The sequence below is a fragment of the Lolium rigidum genome, chromosome 1 (assembly GCF_022539505.1).
Source record: "Lolium rigidum isolate FL_2022 chromosome 1, APGP_CSIRO_Lrig_0.1, whole genome shotgun sequence".
Taxonomy (NCBI): Eukaryota; Viridiplantae; Streptophyta; class Magnoliopsida; order Poales; family Poaceae; genus Lolium; species Lolium rigidum.
In genome coordinates this window covers 28,468,367-28,487,130 of record NC_061508.1, presented here as the reverse complement: position 1 = coordinate 28,487,130, position 18,764 = coordinate 28,468,367, and the positions used below count along the sequence as shown (strand labels likewise).

At 46.3% G+C, this 18,764-nt stretch overlaps 1 protein-coding gene across 1 annotated transcript; it reads right to left on the bottom strand.

Annotated features, from left to right (window-relative positions):
- Positions 1 to 2,188: 2,188 nt before the first annotated feature.
- On the bottom strand, positions 2,189 to 3,752 carry LOC124706109. Its single transcript, XM_047237773.1, has 3 exons — positions 3,023 to 3,752; positions 2,562 to 2,926; positions 2,189 to 2,470 (listed from the first exon to the last, which is right to left on the bottom strand). Exons 1-3 carry the CDS (start codon positions 3,750 to 3,752, stop codon positions 2,189 to 2,191), a joined length of 1,377 nt encoding a protein of 458 aa, XP_047093729.1.
- Between the last annotated feature and the right edge of the window lie 15,012 nt (positions 3,753 to 18,764).

Genomic DNA, 18,764 nt, shown 5'->3' with positions numbered 1-18,764 from the left:
GCTATATCAGTTGTTGGAGATACACATGCTTTATTTAATTGTTAACAACTAAAATTGTAAGCAGAGGCATCTGTGAGCCCCTTTGCGAAAGCATCGGAACTTTGACTCGCTAATGTCCCCTAGGACCCGAGTTCTTGTTATCTGTTCCGAGATTGAGCGCTCTACCCATGCGTGGGGACGATTATTGGGACCCCCCCTCACCCTTTACCTTTTCTCAAGTCAGTTGAAAAGGGGGCCACAACCTTGGTTTTATTTGGCGCATGCATGTTTATATACCGTTGCCTTCGGGTGTTTACTTCCTGTTGCCTTCGGGTGTTTATATTTTGTACTGTACCCCGCGGAACGTTTAGCGAAGCGTGTGGTTTGCACGCCTAGCCGTTAACGCAAACCCTGAGTCCGCTTCGGAGTACGGCCGGACTTCGTTACGGGTAGCTTAGTCGGGTGGCCCCCCTAGACTTTCTTGTTGAACTGGGAACGGTCTTGTTGTGAGACATCCACCTGTCGTAAGTGGGTCGAGCATGCGTATGGTTACATTTAGGCAACCCCTGCAGGGTGTACATCTTATCGATAAGCCGTGTCCGCGGTTATGGACGACTTGGAATTGTATAGCTTGATCATAGAACAACTTACACCATTATCTTGTTGCTAATAATCTGCTAATAACTTGCATAGTAATATAGCATTACTACAACCGATACCTAATAAAATTTGTCCACCGTTGAGTGCCTTTTACATTGCCTCTTCGCAATTGTTGGAGGGGATATGTGTATTTGGCTGGGTTATGTTTGTGTAGTATTTTATCTGTTACCTTATGCGCTCTTTTATCTTATCTGAGTAGACGGATGTTGTAGTGTGTCTCTATTGGTTATAGTTTTGTTGTCGCTAAACCTACCATATAGCCCCAGGCGATATATATATATACTCGCTCGGCGAGCATAGCCATTTCTAAGTCTCGCTAAGTACGTGTCGGAGTTCGTTCCTTGGTACTTACTCTCGCCTTTTCCCTTTTCTCTTTTGCTTCCTTCCTTTTGTCGGCAACCGATGGCCCGACTTCAACAGGTACGAGATGACGACGTTAGCAAGGTTACCCTTCCGGCTTGGCCTGGGCAGGGTTATGGACGCCACTGGTTATCTTCAGGACTCTTAGTCCAATTTGTATCTTGTCCGTACCCGGACGTATTCGATCTTCTGTATGAATTGGATCTTTGTATTGTATATTTGTATCTTGACTCGTTGGAGTCGTTGTTGTAATATATGTTTCTTGTGGGCTCTATTGTAATCCTGTTGTAATGTTACCGCTCGTGTTAATTCCTCTGGCATCACGTGTGTGATTCGTCGCGCACGTCGTGTCGGAGGGCGTCTCAGAATCGATATCGTGCGGATTTCGGCGGGTTCGCTGGAATCCTCATGGTACCGGTTCCGGGGCGTCACACTAGCTTAACCAAAGGCATTGCAACATGTTCACGTAATATCTTCATTACAGCCAAAGGTAAGAATTCTTCAAACAAAATATGGGAGTCATGTGTTTTCACCCAACAAACTTGTTTTTCCTCTAACCTCACCTTATTAAACATAGAGGAAGCATGGTTGTCTCGAAATCTAGCATTTTTAACTAGTCCACAAAACAACTTCTTTTTTGATGAGTCCATCTAGTACAAGGAATCTGGCAATTCATGTTTCTCTTGTGTTTCATCAATATGCAAATGTTTTCTAATCTTCATTCTCTCGATATCCATCCTAGTTTGGGAAAGTCTGGGAGTCATTAACGTTGGTTGACCAGAGTTAGTCGACTGGTTTTAGACTTCTATGTCAATAACGCGTTGGACCCACCATTCGCTGCCTCGCTTCTCGCACTATCCAGCGCGCCCGAAGTGGGGATGGACTCAGAACGCTAGACACCCTATTGGATCGCACCGGACAAAAATGAGACTTTGGAGCATGCGCTAGGAATGAAAAAATGTTCGACGTGCCTCGAAACTCTGAACTCTTTGAGGGAGGCGAAATGGGTTCTAAATCAGAAGTCGCATGCGAGTCATCTAGCCATGAAGAGAACTTGAAATCGTCGAAAACTTTTCAGGTTAAAAAAAAAAAGAAATTGATGAACGAGTTTTTTTTACAACTAAATCGATCAACGAGCTCCCCTAATCAAACGGCACGAACGACCCAGCGAGAGCGCCGGCGACAAGGATCATGTTGTGTGTGCCGCTCGGCCATCCTTCCAGCGCTGGTACCCCTCCAGCGCGTGCTCAGCGAGCCGCCGCACGCGCTCCTCTGACCCCAGGAGCTGCTGGATCGCCTCCGTCGCCTCTGCATTCTCCCGCTCCGTCTCCTCCGCCCGTTTCGCCGCGGCGAGCTCCCGGTTCGTCTCCTCCAGCTGCCCCCGTAGCGCGGCGATCTCCGCGTCCCGCTCCACCAGCTTCTTCTCCAGCGCCAGCGCGTTGCCCAAGCAGAAGGACACGTAGTTCGTGGCCTGCACACGAACAATGTGATCCATCACACTCCTAACAATCACCAACATTTTACATCTGCAAATGCGTTTGGTACTAGGTACATAGTGGTACCCGCAGAAACTCAACATAGCTCGACGCGACCATGCCGGAAGGCTCCGTCGCCGCGAACACGCGCTTCTGCGACGGCGTGATGGCACCGTGCAGAAGATCCCGTGCAGCCTCCCAGTCCGTGCTGTCCGGGAAATGCTGTGGCTTCCCGGAGAATCCCCGCGGTGGGGAAAACACGGCGGTCACCACAGTGGGAGGCGCATTTTCCTCGCCGTCGTTAGCTTCCTCCGGACCCTTCTTCTCCCCGCACAAAGGGGGCAACACCGGCGCTTCACTGCCTGGCTCGACTTTCACCTTCTTTGCCGACTGCGCGGCTGCCTTCTCGGCATACATAGTTTTCACCATGTCGTAGATTTGGGGATCAATGCCTGGCACACAAGAACCACATCAGGCAGGGTCGACAAAACAGGGGAATGAGAGGCATTTCGATGTTCAGCTACCTCTGGGACTGGAAGTGGTAGTATGAGTAGTAGAAGGCGGCGCTGGCGGTGTGGTGGTGCTCATGGCGGCGGCGGCAAGGTTGCTTCCGCGAAGATCTGTGTTGAGATCAATGGCGGCGCCGCCGTGAGCACTCAACAGCTTGCTCGCCCACAGACGCTCCTCCTCCGTGAGCAATGGCTCCACGAAAGATGTCTTGGACGGCTCGCCCCACTCCACCGGGCAAGGCCACGGCTCCGTCGACGAGAGGAAGAAGAAGAGTTTTCTCCAGTCCGATCTGGGAGTCGGCAGACCCGCGAAGCGCAAGCCGGAGTTGTCCTTGGATCGGAAAAAGTACCAGCCTTTTTCTTTGTGGTTGACGATGGACACCGTGAAGAAGTGCCGGAACACCGCGAGCGACGGCGGCACGCCGGCGGACTGGCAGAGCGCGAGGAAGCCCGCCATGATGCGCCACCCGTTGGGCGTGAGCTGGGCCGGCGCGATGCCGAAGTGGGCGAGCGCCTGGCAGAAGAAGCCGTGCAGCGGGAAGCGCATCCCGGCCTTCAGCGCGTGCACGTACACGCAGACGGCTCCCGGCGGCGGCACCGAGTTCAGGCGCAGGTCGCCGGCAGGGCGCGCCTTGAACTCCTTGGGGACGCCGTGCTTCTCACAGAGCGCGTCGACCTCGTTCTGACTGAGCAGCAAAGAGACCAAGCTCTCGGCCCCCGGGAGCTTCCTCTGCCGGACCCGGACGGATGAAGAGGAGGAGGAAGGCATCGCGCGCGTCCGAGCTCCTGCCGGCTGGCCTGCCGTGGGTCTTCCGCCCCCTGTATGCAGATGAAGTGCAAAGGAAGATTTACCATGCAGTCAAGAGTGGGGGATGACCCTCTTGGATTGTTTTTTTAACGGAGACTCTTAAATTCTTACTCCCTCTGTTGTGTTCTAAAATATGTTGCGCATATTTTTTAGTTAAAGTTAAATTTTGTAAATTTTAATCGATTCTAGGAAATATATTATTATCTATGATATGAAAGTTACATAATATAAAAATATATTTTACCGTAGTTCTAATAAATTAATTTTATATTGTAGAAATTATATATTTATTATATAATTGGTTAAATTTTATAAAATTTAGCTTTCACCTGAATGATGCGCAACATAAGTTGAGACGGAGGGATCAATTTGATAAATATAAAGCTATGGTTTCTTTATTTTCTTCTTAACCACAGATTTTTTAGTTAATCTTTTCCACAGCAGAAATGTATCATGGATTATATTCTACTTCTTTCATTTATCTCAGCTCCTTTAGATACATAATTAATTTATAACCTTTTTTCCTGATTTATAGGTCCAATATATCTCTATGCAATAAATTTGACTAACGCAATACAAGATGTATATTATAAAATATATATTATTAAAAAGTTTATATGTTCTACATTCTAATGATATTTTTACCATATAATTTACATTATGTTAGTTAGATTAGAGTTGCGGGCGGGCTATAAACTGAGACGGGGAAGTACCTCATGCTTAACTGGAAACAGATCATCAAACGTGAAGTACATAAGTAAGTCAAGCTATTGTTCTCTAACTTCTCTTTTTCATATCTAGATGGCTAAAGCTAATTTGATCCAAATTAACTTGCACAATATGTATATGCGGTATTCATTTACAATAATTATTTACAATCAAAATTATGGCTGACTTATTTTTAGTTTATACAATTTATATGTACACTAATTTGCTACAGTGAGAACCACCATGTGGTTGAATGGTTAGGAGGGTTGTAGCACACTCAGCTCAATAGAGTTCAAATCCTAGATTTGACACTTTGGTGTCTAATAAAAGGCGAAATATTCTTTACTGCGAGGTGATGTTTCCGTCGATAACGAGACGTCTGTGGCGACTTCGTCAATCTTAAGACCCGTTGGATCAGTTCTTCGTCGTAGTCTCTTGGAAGTACTCATAGGGGTAGGATGTGCATGTGTGCGTTCATAGAAGTGAGTGTGTGCGCGTACGTGTAACCGTCTTTAATTGTACTATGTTTCGCAAAAAATTGCTACAGTAAAGTACATAGAATGCTTCCTATATTATCCTGCCTTTTCTTCTACATTGTACAATAGCTAAATACCGTGCTTACCTGACTTCCCTCCTCTACGTTAGACGATCTCGTTCCCAGTTCACTCTATGTGCCCTTCCTTGGTCAATGGTTAGTATGGTCATTGCAGGTAGAGTGTTATCACATGTACTTTAAGTACTTGACCCTAGTATAAAGAGGCATGGATTGACAGATAGGTGGGCCCTATGCGGCATAGGATCCACTTGATCCATATCTTAGGGGTTGTTTGGTTGAAGGGATATCCCCAAGTGGTTAGAGGTAGTACTAACAAACTGGTTATGAGCTGTTTGGTTTAGAGAGTGGGAGAGACTGAGGATAACCAGATTCGAGGTATATTCGTCCAAAATGGTGGATATCCTCGACCGGCAATATGTGGTGGACGGCGCCAACCACTTCTGTCTCCCGCACTAGACTCACCCGAAAAGAAGTATTCACGTCGTTTCTCTCGCTCATCGTCCAACAAAAGAAAAGAAAAGGCTCTAACCCTATCTATTTTCCCTACCTCTCTGCACTCCTCTCGCGAACCAGTGGCGGTGGCAAGCAATCAAGCCGGCGGTTGCAAGCAATCGGGCTCGGCGGTGGGATTAATCAGGACATCGGCGGCACCGCAGCAGGTACCTCCCTCTATATCCCCTTGGACGCAGCTACTCCCACCTGGCTTGGTTGACTTGGATTTGACGTTGTGGGAGGGGGATTTGGTATGAGAGACGAAGTAGCAGAGGCTGGGGAGGGTCAACGAGGGCGCTTCCACCTGGCTAGAAAAGTGTCTTGATGGATCCCAGTTGCAGGAGATCAATTGTAGTATTTTTTCAATAAAAAAGGTTGTCGAACCCACGAGAAGATGAAGGTATTGGTTAGTAGAATGGACAACAAAACAGTAATAATAAAGTAACAGTTTTGGTGTTTTGGGGTGTATAATTTGCAATAAAAATAAAGTGCGGAAAGTAAATAGCAAATAAGTAAATGCTCTCAATGAGAGAAAAGCCCATTCCTCTATGCAGCAAGAGGACAAGCTCAAGTGTGTGTGTGTTTATATGAGACAAATGTTCCCGAGGGTAGCATGGATTCACTACCATATGAGTTCTAAACAACATGATAAATATTTTTTTCAAGCTTTATTCAATTAGTGGCAGAGACTAAGTTAGGTGCAAACATAGATATGTGCAAACACACCCCTTATGATGGGTCCTAGAGCCATTTTCATGTGAAAGTATAGAAATTATTAAGACATAAATATCCCACCATAGCAATAGGATCATTGGTCCCCAACATGAACCCCTCGAATGCAACACATAGTACTGGAAACTGTTTCTGTCAATCCGTCCCTTCCAACACTTATGCATTACATTAAAGTGCAGCCCTATGAGCTCATATAGGTGAAATAATATGCAGTCGATGTTCGCATAAAACCATCATAGAACAACATAAAAGATAGAAAACTTGACCAAATACTCATTGCACATTATATATGATCATAGCCAGATCATCTTATGCCCTTAGAAATGTTGAGAACTACTCACAAATGTTAAACATGATATGGACCAGAGGCATAATGTTACAACACAATCTGAATATATGATCTCCCCACCAAATAATGACAAAGTATCAATCACGGTCATGCTATAGCACTAAAAACAATATCTAAGGTTCAATTCAAAACAAACTATGAGGGGATAATGTAGATCTCGTAGATGGATATGGTGGTGATGATGGTGTTGATGGAGATGCCTCCTCCCAAGCCAAGGAGGAGTAGGGATGTCGATGGCGTCGATTTTCCCATCACCGGAGGCACCAATGTAGCGGGATATGCCCTCTCCCGGAGTAGGAGAGGACTTTCGCCTCCACCGCTGCCTCAATAAATCTCGGAAAAATATGGCTTAGGTTTTTAGGAGAAACGAAGCTTCTGGTGTAAAGGGGGGCGAGACGATGCCTACGGCGCAAACGGACCAGGGTGGCACGCTCTACATGTTTGGGTGCGCCACCTGGTGCCGTTTGGAACTCGTGGCTCCCCTCACGTTATTGTTTCGCCCACTGTCCTTCTCCGGGTGAAAAACTGATCAGGTATTTTTTCCTTGATTTTTAGCGATCGAGAAAGTCCTAAAACAAATAAAATGCGAAAAAGGAGGTTTTGTGCCTCCGAGGAATTAAATACCAATGAAGGGGACTATTTAGGAAAGTCCCGGAAATCGACTAAAAAAGCATAGATGATGATGGATGATGGTAAATAACAATGAAAACTAATCATATATGTAACAATAATGATGATGTAAAATGCACGTATCACCCGCTATGCGACCACCGCCAGATTTCTGTGCCTGCCCCATTGCTTCGCGGCCTCAATACATTTCTCCTCCTTCGTCAGCACCTTCTTGGGCGTCTTTGCCTTTGTTTTGCCACCTCCGGTGGTGGCACGCTTTGAGCCCGCCGGATATGCGGTCTTCATCGTGGATGTGGTGGTGGCTACATCGGTGTCTAGGGTGGTGCCTGCTATAGTTTGCTCGGATTCCATGGCGGCTCCGGCGAGGAGGACGTCAATCGCAGGGGCTGGTGTGTTGGCTCTGCTCAATTTTTATTTTTTGGGGCGGTGACTTGCCTCTGGTGGGAATGTGAGCGGCGTCTGAGCCACTGGCGTGCCGGCCATACATGAGGAACGCCGGTCACTCATCGCGACCGGACAAGCCTTGTGTCCTCTGCCCAAATCTTGGCCTCGACGTCCATCCTTCTAGCCTCGACGTCCATCCTTCTAGCCTTGACGTCAAGCCTTTTGGCCTGAAAGTCTACCCTTTTGGCCTCAACGTACATTCTTCTGGCCTCGACGTCAAGCCTTTTGGCCTAAAACTCTGCTCTTTTGGCATCGACGTCCATTCTTTGGACCTCAATAACCTCTTTGGTTAGGTTAAGGTAGATGGCAGTAGAGGCCTCCTTTTCCAGGAGCCTCTTCTCGTCCCTTTTGGCTAGGGTGACTTGTGATTCGGCCATGATCTTCTCCAAGGTTTGTCTCAACTCAGGGGTTGATGCCTCTCGGCAAGATCGGCCTTGGTAGCCTTGTGGCCCCGAGTACAAGGTGGAAGGGCATTTTGCACAGGTTCGTCGGCTTTGCAGCGAAGATGGCGAGGGTTAGCAGAAGCCTCTAGTGTAGGGTTGCGGATATTCTATCTTTATGGTGAGGAAAGCGGTAACCATAACCTTCGAGTTTAGGTGACTGTGGATGTTGTTTCTTTGCAGCGAAAAAACGAGGGCCAACAAAAATCTCTAATTTACTACATTTTAGAACTATGTAATATTTATATCTTAGTGTAATAACATCTATGTAATATTTCTATATCAAATAAATTTATTTTATTTATTACATTTTAAAAAAAATCTTATCAAGATCACTATTGTATGCAAATATCCCCAAACTTAGGCTGGTGCCATTGCGGGCGAGAGCGGGGGCGGTAGCGCCCGAGGCGGGGCGAGAGAGAGGCGAGAGAGGGGCGAGACGAGAGCGGGAGGCGATGGCGCGGGCGCCCGGCGGTATCGCCCGCTCCCGCCCGGCTAGCGCCTGCGTTGGGGGCGAGAGGGAGGCGAGAGGCGGTCGAGAGTGGGGCGGTAGCGTTGGCAGTGATGCGTGTAGTTGACACGTCCGTTGGGAACCCCAAGAGGAAGGTGTGATGCGCACAGCGGCAAGTTTCCCTCAGTAAGAAACCAAGGTTTAATCGAACCAGTAGGAGTCAAGAAGCACGTTGAAGGTTGATGGCGGCGGGATGTAGTGCGGCGCAACACCGGAGATTCGGCGCCAACGTGGAACCTGCACAACACAACCAAAGTACTTTGCCCCAACGAAACGAGTGAGGTTGTCAATCTCACCGGCTTGCTCGTAACAAAGGGTTATTGTGTGGAAGATGATTGTTTGCGAGAGAAAACGATAAAACAAGTATTGCAGCGAGATTTGTATTTCGGTATTAAAAGAATGGACCGGGGTCCACAGTTCACTAGAGGTGTCTCTCCCATAAGATAAAAGCATGTTGGGTGAACAAATTACAGTCGGGCAATTGACAAATAGAGAGAGCATAACAATGCACATACATGTCATGATAAGTATAGTGAGATTTAATTGGGCATTACGACAAAGTACATAGACCGCCATCCAACTGCATCTATGCCTAAAAAGTCCACCTTCGGGTTATCATCCGAACCCCTTCCAGTATTAAGTTGCAAAGCAACAGACAATTGCATTAAGTATGGTGCGTAATGTAATCAACAACTACATCCTCGGACATAGCGCCAATGTTTTATCCCTAGTGGCAACAGCACAACACAACCTTAGAACTTTATGTCCATCGTCCCGGTGTCAATGCAGGCATGAACCCACTATCGAGCATAAATACTCCCTCTTGGAGTTAAAAGCAAAAACTTGGCCAGAGCCTCTACTAGAAACGGAGAGCATGCAAGATCATAAACAACACATATGTAATAACTTGATAATTAACATAACATGGTATTCTCTATCCATCGGATCCCGACAAACACAACATAGAGTATTACAGATAGATGATCTTGATCATGTTAGGCAGCTCACAAGATCCAACAATGAAGCACAATGAGGAGAAGACAACCATCTAGCTACTGCTATGGACCCATAGTCCAGGGGTGAACTACTCACTCATCACTCCGGAGGCGACCATGGCGGTGTAGAGTCCTCCGGGAGATGAATCCCCTCTCCGGCGGGGTGCCGGAGGAGATCTCCAGAATCCCCCGAGATGGGATCGGCGGCGGCGGCGTCTCGGTAAGGTTTTCCGTATCGTGGTTTTTCGCATCGGGGGTTTCGCGACGGAGGCTTTAAGTAGGCGGAAGGGCGAGTCGGGGGGCTAACGAGGGGCCCACACCACGGGCGGCGCGGGCCCCCTTTGGTCGCGCCGCCATGTGGTCCGGCCACCTCGTGGCCCCACTTCGTATGCTCTTCGGTCTTCCGGAAGGTTCGTGGCGAAATAGGCCCCTGGGTCTTTGTTTCGTCCAATTCCGAGAATATTTCGTTACTAGGATTTCGAAACCAAAAACAGCGAGAACAACGAAGCTGGCACTTCGGCATCTTGTTAATAGGTTAGTTCCGGAAAATGCACGAATATGACATAAAGTGTGCATAAAACATGTAGGTATCATCAATAATATGGCATAGAACATAAGAAATTATCGATACGTCGGAGACGTATCAAGCATCCCCAAGCTTAGTTCTGCTCGTCCCGAGCAGGTAAAACGATAACAAAGATAATTTCGGAAGTGATATGCCATCATAACCTTGATCATACTATTTGTAAACATATGTAGTGGATGCAGCGATCAAAACAATGGTAATGACATGAGTAAACAAGCTGAATCATAAAGCAAAGACTTTTCATGAATAGTACTTCAAGACAAGTATTAATAAGTCTTGCATAAGAGTTAACTCATAAAGCAATAAATCAAAGTAAAGGCATTGAAGCAACACAAAGGAAGATAAAGTTTCAGCGGTTGCTTTCAACTTGTAACATGTATATCTCATGGATAATTGTCAACATAGAGTAATATAACAAGTACAATATGCAAGTATGTAGGAATCAATGCAAAGTTCACACAAGTGTTTGCTTCTTGAGGTGGAGAGAGATAGGTGAACTGACTCAACATAAAAGTAAAAGAATGGTCCTTCAAAGAGGAAAGCATCGATTGCTATATTTGTGCTAGAGCTTTTATTTTGAAAACATGAAACAATTTTGTCAACGGTAGTAATAAAGCATATGAGTTATGAAAATTATATCTTACAAGTTGCAAGCCTCATGCATAGTATACTAATAGTGCCCGCACCTTGTCCTAATTAGCTTGGACTACCGGATCTTTGCAATGCACATGTTTTAACCAAGTGTCACAATGGGGTACCTCCATGCCGCTTCGTACAAAGGTCTAAGGAGAAAGCTCGCATTTTGGATTTCTCGCTTTTGATTATTCTCAACTTAGACATCCATACCGGGACAACATGGACAACAGATGATGGACTCCTCTTTAATGCATAAGCATGTGGCAACAATTATTATTCTCATATGAGATTGAGGATATATGTCCAAAACTGAAACTTCCACCATGATTCATTGCTTTAGTTAGCGGCCCAAAGTTCTTCTCTAACAATATGCATGCTCCAACCATGAAGGTGGTAGATCTCTCTTACTTCAGACAAGACGGACATGCATAGCAACTCACATGATATTCAACAAAGAATAGTTGATGGCGTCCCCGAAACATGGTTATCGCACAACAAGCAACTTAATAAGAGATAAAGTGCATAAGTACATATTCAATACCACAATAGTTTTTAAGCTATTTGTCCCATGAGCTATATATTGCAAAGGTGAATGATGGAATTTTAAAGGTAGCACTCAAGCAATTTACTTTGGAATGGCGGATAAATACCATGTAGTAGTAGGTATGGTGGACACAAATGGCATAGTGGTTGGCTCAAGTATTTTGGATGCATGAGAAGTATTCCCTCTCGATACAAGGTTTAGGCTAGCAAGGTTATTTGAAACAAACACAAGGATGAACGGTACAGCAAAACTCACATAAAAGACATATTGTAAACATTATAAGACTCCATACCGTCTTCCTTGTTGTTCAAAACTCAATACTAGATGTTATCTAGACTCTAGAGAAACCAAATATGCAAACCAAATTAGCAAGCTCTAAGTATTTCTTCATTAATGGGTGCAAAGTATATGATGCAAGAGCTTAAACATGAGCACAACAATTGCCAAGTATCAAATTATCCAAGACTTTTTAGAGTTACTACATGTAGCATTTTCCAATTCCAACCATATAACAATTTAACGAAGAAGAAACTTCGCCATGAATACTATGAGTAGAGCCTAAGGACATATTTGTCCATATGCTACAGCGGAGCGTGTCTCTCTCCCATAAAGTGAATGCTAGGATCCATTTTATTCAAACAAAACAAAAAGCAAAAACAAACCGACGCTCCAAGCAAAGTGCATAAGATGTGACGGAATAAAAATATAGTTTCAGGGGAGGAACCTGATAATGTTGTCGATGAAGAAGGGGATGCCTTGGGCATCCCCAAGCTTAGACGCTTGAGTCTTCTTATAATATGCAGGGGTGAACCACCGGGGCATCCCCAAGCTTAGAGCTTTCACTCTCCTTGATCATATTGCATCATACTACTCTCTTGATCCTTGAAAACTTCCTCCACACCAAACTCGAAACAACTCATTAGAGGGTTAGTGCATAATAAAAATTCACATGTTCAGAGGTGACACAATCATTCTTAACACTTCTGGACATTGCATAAAGCTACTGTACATTAATGGATCAAAGAAATTCATCCAACATAGCAAAAGAGGCAATGCGAAATAAAAGACAGAATCTGTCAAAACAGAACAGTCCGTAAAGATGAATTTTATTAGGCCACCAGACTTGCTCAAATGAAAATGCTAAAATTGAATGAAAGTTGCGTACATATCTGAGGATCATGCACGTAAATTGGCTTAATTTTCTGAGCTTCCTACAGGGAGGTAGACCCAGATTCGTGACAGCAAAGAAATCTGGAACTGCGCAGTAATCCAAATCTAGTACTTACTTTACTATCAAAGACTTCACTTGGCACAACAAAACATAAAACTAAGATAAGGATAGGTTGCTACAGTAGTAAACAACTTCCAAGACTCAAATATAAAATAAAAATACTGTAGTAAAAAACATGGGTTGTCTCCCATAAGCGCTTTTCTTTAACGCCTTTCAGCTAGGCGCAGAAAGTGTATCTCAAGTGTTATCAAAGAGTGGTGCATTGATATCATAACCAGGGGTGTTGGGAGTTTTCTCAACCATGCATTGTATATTATCTATGTAAGTTTCAGAGGCTCCCTTTTCATTAGTCTTAGGCTTGCTATTCTCATCAAACAAATTTTCAGGAACAAGCCAAGCATAATTATTTTCTAGAGCTTCATGTATTGCTAGGAGCTTACATGGTATTGGTGCTTTAATCTCCCCATCATCATTAGCATTATTAGTGTATTTTAGTCTATACATATCCATTTTTTCAAGTGTTCTTTTAAAGTCGGTATAAAAGCCAAGCCTCTTATGCTTAATAAAAACTTTTCTAGCTTCTATAGCTATATCTTCAAATTCTCGCACCAAGACTTTTAGAACAAAATCTCTCTTCTCTCCCCGCTCCATATCAGAAAGTGTAAGAAACACGTGTTGTATCATGGGGTTGAGACTAATAAATCTAGCTTCCATCATGCGTACCAAACAAACAGAGGCATCTTCATAAGTAGGGACAGCTTTTGCAAGTGGTATATCTTTAAGATCTTCATGCATACTAATATGGGTGAAAAATTCTTCTATATTATCTCTTCCAATTATAGACCCTTGTCCCACCGGTATGTCTTTTGTGGTAAAATTAAAAGGAAACATGATGAATCAAGTAAAGTAAATGCAAGTAAACTAATTTTTTTGTGTTTTTGATATAGAGTGCAAGACAGTAAATAAAGTAAAGCTAGCAACTAATTTTTTTGTGTTTTGATATAAGTGCAGCAAACAAAGTAGTAAATAAAATAAAGCAAGACAAAAACAAAGTAAAGAGATTGAGAAGTGGAGACTCCCCTTGCAGCGTGTCTTGATCTCCCGGCAACGGCGCCAGAAATTTGCTTGATGCGTGTAGTTGACACGTCCGTTGGGAACCCCAAGAGGAAGGTGTGATGTGCACAGCGGCAAGTTTCCCTCGATAAGAAACCAAGGTTTAATCGAACCGAGTAGGAGTCAAGAAGCACGTTGAAGGTTGATGGCGGCGGGATGTAGTGCGGCGCAACACCGGAGATTCCGGCGCCAACGTGGAACCTGCACAACACAACCAAAGTACTTTGCCCCAACGAAACGAGTGAGGTTGTCAATGTCACCGGCTTGTCGTAACAAAGGGTTAACCGTATTGTGTGGAAGATGATTGTTTGCAGAGAAAACGAGTAAAACAAGTATTGCAGCAAATTTGTATTTCGGTATTAAAAGAATGGACCGGGGTCCACAGTTCACTAGAGGTGTCTCTCCCATAAGATAAAAGCATGTTGGGTGAACAAATTACAGTCGGGCAATTGACAAATAGAGAGAGCATAACAATGCACATACATGTCATGATAAGTATAGTGAGATTTAATTGGGCATTACGACAAAGTACATAGACCGCCATCCAACTCGCATCTATGCCTAAAAAGTCCACCTTCGAGGTTATCATCCTAACCCCTTCCGGTATTAAGTTGCAAAGCAACGAGACAATTGCATTAAGTATGGTGCGTAATGTAATCAACAACTACATCCTCGGACATAGCGCCAATGTTTTATCCCTAGTGGCAACAAGCACAACATAACCTTAGAACTTTCGTCACTTGTCCCAGGTGTCAATGCGAGCATGAACCCACTATCGAGCATAAATACTCCCTCTTGGAGTTAAAAGCAAAAACTTGGCCAGAGCCTCTACTAGAAACGGAGAGCATGCAAGATCATAAACAACACATATGTAATAACTTGATAATTAACATAACATGGTATTCTCTATCCATCGGATCCCGACAAACACAACATAGAGTATTACGGATAGATGATCTTGATCATGTTAGGCAGCTCACAAGATCCAACAATGAAGCACAATGAGGAGAAGACAACCATCTAGCTACTGCTATGGACCCATAGTCCGAGGGTGAACTACTCACTCATCACTCCGGAGGCGACCATGGCGGTGTAGAGTCCTCCGGGAGATGAATCCCCTCTCCGGAAGGGTGCCGGAGGAGCTCTCCCGAATCCCCCGAGATGGGATCGGCGGCGGCGGCGTCTCGCAAGGTTTTCCGTATCGTGGTTTTTCGCATCGGGGTTTCGCGACGGAGGCTTTAAGTAGGCGGAAGGGCAGAGTCGGGGGCTAACGAGGGGCCCACACCACAGGGCGGCGCGGGCCCCCTTGGCCGCGCCGCCATGTGGTCCGGCCACCTCGTGGCCCCACTTCGTATGCTCTTCGGTCTTCCGGAAGGTTCGTGGCGAAATAGGCCCCCGGGTCTTTGTTTCGTCCAATTCCGAGAATATTTCGTTACTAGGATTTCGAAACCAAAAACAGCAGAAAACGACAAGCGGCACTTCGGTATCTTGTTAATAGGTTAGTTTCAGAAAATGCACGAATATGACATAAAGTGTGCATAAAACATGTAGGTATCATCAATAATATGGCATAGAACATAAGAAATTATCGATACGTCGGAGACGTATCAGGCAGCGAGAGGGAGGCGAGAGTGGGGGCGAGAGAGGGGCGATAGGCGGGCGACAGGCGGGCGAGAGGGCGTAACGGCTAGCTGACGTGGCGCGATCTGATTCGTCCACGTCAGCTAGCCGTTGGGGTAGCCGTTGCTGGTTCAAAAAATCCGAAAAAAAGCCAAAAAACCCTAAAATTTCATCCCCACCCCCTATAAATACCCCCCATATGGTTTCACTCACTCCACACCCATTTCATCTCATTCATCATCTTCACTCTCTCAAATCTTCTCCACCATGTCCGGTTGGACTCCACCAGATTTGACCACGTTCACGGATCTGTTGCAGCCCGATGGGTCACCAATACACCTAGATGATGTCTCTCCGACACATCGTCGCACCAATGTCGGTTCTTCGCCGCTTCCCGAGTTTTATACTCCTCCGGCACACCACCTCCGGGGCCATATGGCCCATACGCTCCACCTCCGGCACCATATGGTTCATACCCTCCGCCTCCGTATCCATACCCCCAACCACCTCCAAATGCTCCACCTACAGGTAGCGGGAGTGGCACTATACCTCCTTACCCACCACCTTCGTACGGTTCATACCCTCCACCTCCATATCCATACGCGCCATATGGTCCGTACCCCCCACCACCTTCTGAAGCAAGTGCACCAAGCTCCGAGTCCAATGCCGCGGAAACAATCGTACCACCGCGTGCAAAGAGGCTTGACTGGACAACTGCGGAAGAGGAAAAACGGGTACTTTACTTACCCATCACATATTTATTTCGGGGTTGGTTCTTGCTTGGATTTTTCACTAACAATATCTATTTCGGGGTAGGTTAGTGCTTGGCTTTTTAACTCCAAGGACTCTGTTGCCGGTAATTGCAAGACCGGCACTAGTTTTTGGGGTCAGATAGCTGCAACCTTCAACTCTACCTCGGATCCTGCCCGTCGTCGGACCTCGAAGCAGCTGAAGGATCATTGGAACGCCTACAACAAGGAGGTGTCCCTGTTCAATGCATACCACATCCAAGAATCAGCGTTACGTCAGAGTGGAGCAGACGATGATATGGTCATGAAGGCGGCAATGGAGAGGTATGCGAATGACAAAAGAGTGACTCAGCCGTTTAGACGGCACCTGTAAGGGTACATTGCCCCTATGTGTGGTTTTGGTAATTAATGACAACCCCTATGGACTAATGTTTTCATTGAGTTTATATGAAGGAATATTCCATAGGTACTACTTGTTCTCCATGTGTTGGATTCAAGTATGGATGCCATGAAGATAAAGGTATACCTTGTGTATTGGCATCAAGATCATCGGTTTGAAGATACATATGTGATATGATCAAGAAGAAGAAATGAAGATGGAGTTCTTATGTGGAACTCAATACTAGCCATGCTCTATCTTATGAGAGTATGAGAAGGTACAAGGTTAAGTCGGGCAAGTTCAAGATGAGCATCTCAAGTGGATCACATGCTTGAAGCTTGCCGTCCATTTGGTGATAATGGACATGTGAAGATGTGCATCAATAGAGCTTTCCCATCATGGTGTATGGGGGAGCATTTGTGAGTATTCACGAAGCAACATTGATCAAGTGAGGCATTCCGGCTTGAGTGAAGCTTGAAGAGTTATCATCAAGATCAAGCGGGATGCGCAAGGCAAAGGTATGAACTTGATAGGTTTTCCTTTTACCGGTCTCGAGGTGGTTGATGGGAGACCGGATTATAGGATAGATAGCCGCACTATCAAGAGGGGCTTTCGGTTGGGTAACTTGATCATATCGTCTTAGGGAGCTCAACCCTTTGCATACTTTGCATATCCTTATTGGTTCTTGGTGTTTCTCCGTGTGAGGTTCTTGAGCTTGTTGCTAGCTTTACAACAAGCCCAAGTTCATCGAAAACGGAATCCGCATGCATCTTCTATTGCGTTTTCGAGTTTGGACGTCTTCACCGTTTCTTGACGGTGGGAGACTCCCTCTCTAAAATCATCTAAAAATGTTCTGTGAGGAGTCTTCATATTTCCAGTTTTTGTTGGGATTCTATTCGTCGTTACCTTTCCAACAAAATTGGTTTCAAGTCAATCGGATTTCGGGAGCATTAGTTATTAAAGAAAAAGGAAAAGGAGAAAAGAATAAAAGGAAAAAGAAAAAGAAGGGGCCAGCCGACCGGCCGGTCTGACCGGACCGGCCACCGGCCCACCCGGTCCGCGACCGGACTTGGCACTGGTGCCATCCGGGCTGTGTCCAGTGGCCTTTGGGCCCGTGACCGGCCGCAGGCCCGGTGGCCGACCGGCCCACCCGGCGCCCCCTCCGGTCCGACCGGATTTTGACCGGGCCGCCACTCCGTCCGGAGGCCCACGCGGCCTGCGCCCCCGTCGCGCCCCGCGCGGCCTGCACTCCGCGCCGCCCGGCGCTGCTGGGCCGCCGCCGCCCACGCGGCCTGGGCCGCCCACGCGGCCTGGGCCGCTCCCCCGCGCGGCCTGAGGACTTCCCGCCGCCCAGCGCGCCACCGGCCGCACCCGGTTGCTGGGCCGGTCGGACCAGGCTGCCGACCGGGCTCCTCAGCGCCCAGGCCGGTCGGCCGGCCTGGCAACCGGCTGGGCTCTTTTTCAGCTCGTTTTTATCCGATTTTCACCCGGTTTTCTCCCCAACGGTTATTTTTCTCCTTAGACTATAAATAGCCCCTCTTCCACCTTGAGCAACAACTTCTTCCCCTTTCTCTCACCTCCATTGTTGCATTTGAAGAAGTTGCTCTCTCTCTCTTGATTCCTCCAACCATTCTTGCTCATATTTGAGGATTTGAGAGAGGAGATCTAGATCTACTCTTCCACCAAACCGTTTCTTCTCTAAGTGAGGGAATCTCTTGGGATCTAGATCTTGGAGTCTTTGGTTGACTTTCCCCCTTGTTCTTCCTCTCCAATCTCATCCTAGCATTCGTTGCTTTGGTGGGATTTGAGTGTGAAGGACTTCAACACCTCCGGTGTTCTTGCTTTGCATCATTGCATAGTGTTGAGCTCTCCACCACGATTTGTTCGAGTGAGAGACCGTGAGCTTGTTACTCTTGGAGGGTGGCCTCCTAGTTGGCTTGGTTGGTGTCCCGGTGATCTCTTCGTGGAAGATTGTGAAGGGGCCCGGGCTTCTCCTTCGTGGAGCTTGTGAAGTGGTTGTGGAGCTTGCCATCTCCGGAGCGGAGGAAAAGCTAACCATAAGGAAAGGGCCATTATCCTTCGTGGGTATGGTTCGGAGAATAGGGTGAGCCTTCGTGGCGTGGGGAATCCTTCGTGGGACCTCCACCCCTCCAAACGTGACGTACCTTGTTGCAAAGCAAGGGAACACGGGAATACATCCTCGTCTCCGCGTGCCTCGGTTATTTCTATACCCGAGCTCTCTTTCCTTGTGATAGCCA

What these genes read in the sequence shown, in the direction of transcription:
- LOC124706109 (XM_047237773.1), bottom strand. Translation starts at nt 3,752, where the DNA reads ATGCCTTCCTCCTCCTCTTCATCCGTCCGGGTCCGGCAGAGGAAGCTC. An exon ending in AGCGCCGCCTTCTACTACTC is followed by an intron (nt 2,927 to 3,022) that starts ATACTACCACTT and finishes CTTGTGTGCCAG; the next exon opens with GCATTGATCCCCAAATCTAC. An exon ending in GCTATGTTGAGTTTCTGCGG is followed by an intron (nt 2,471 to 2,561) that starts GTACCACTATGT and finishes GTTCGTGTGCAG; the next exon opens with GCCACGAACTACGTGTCCTT.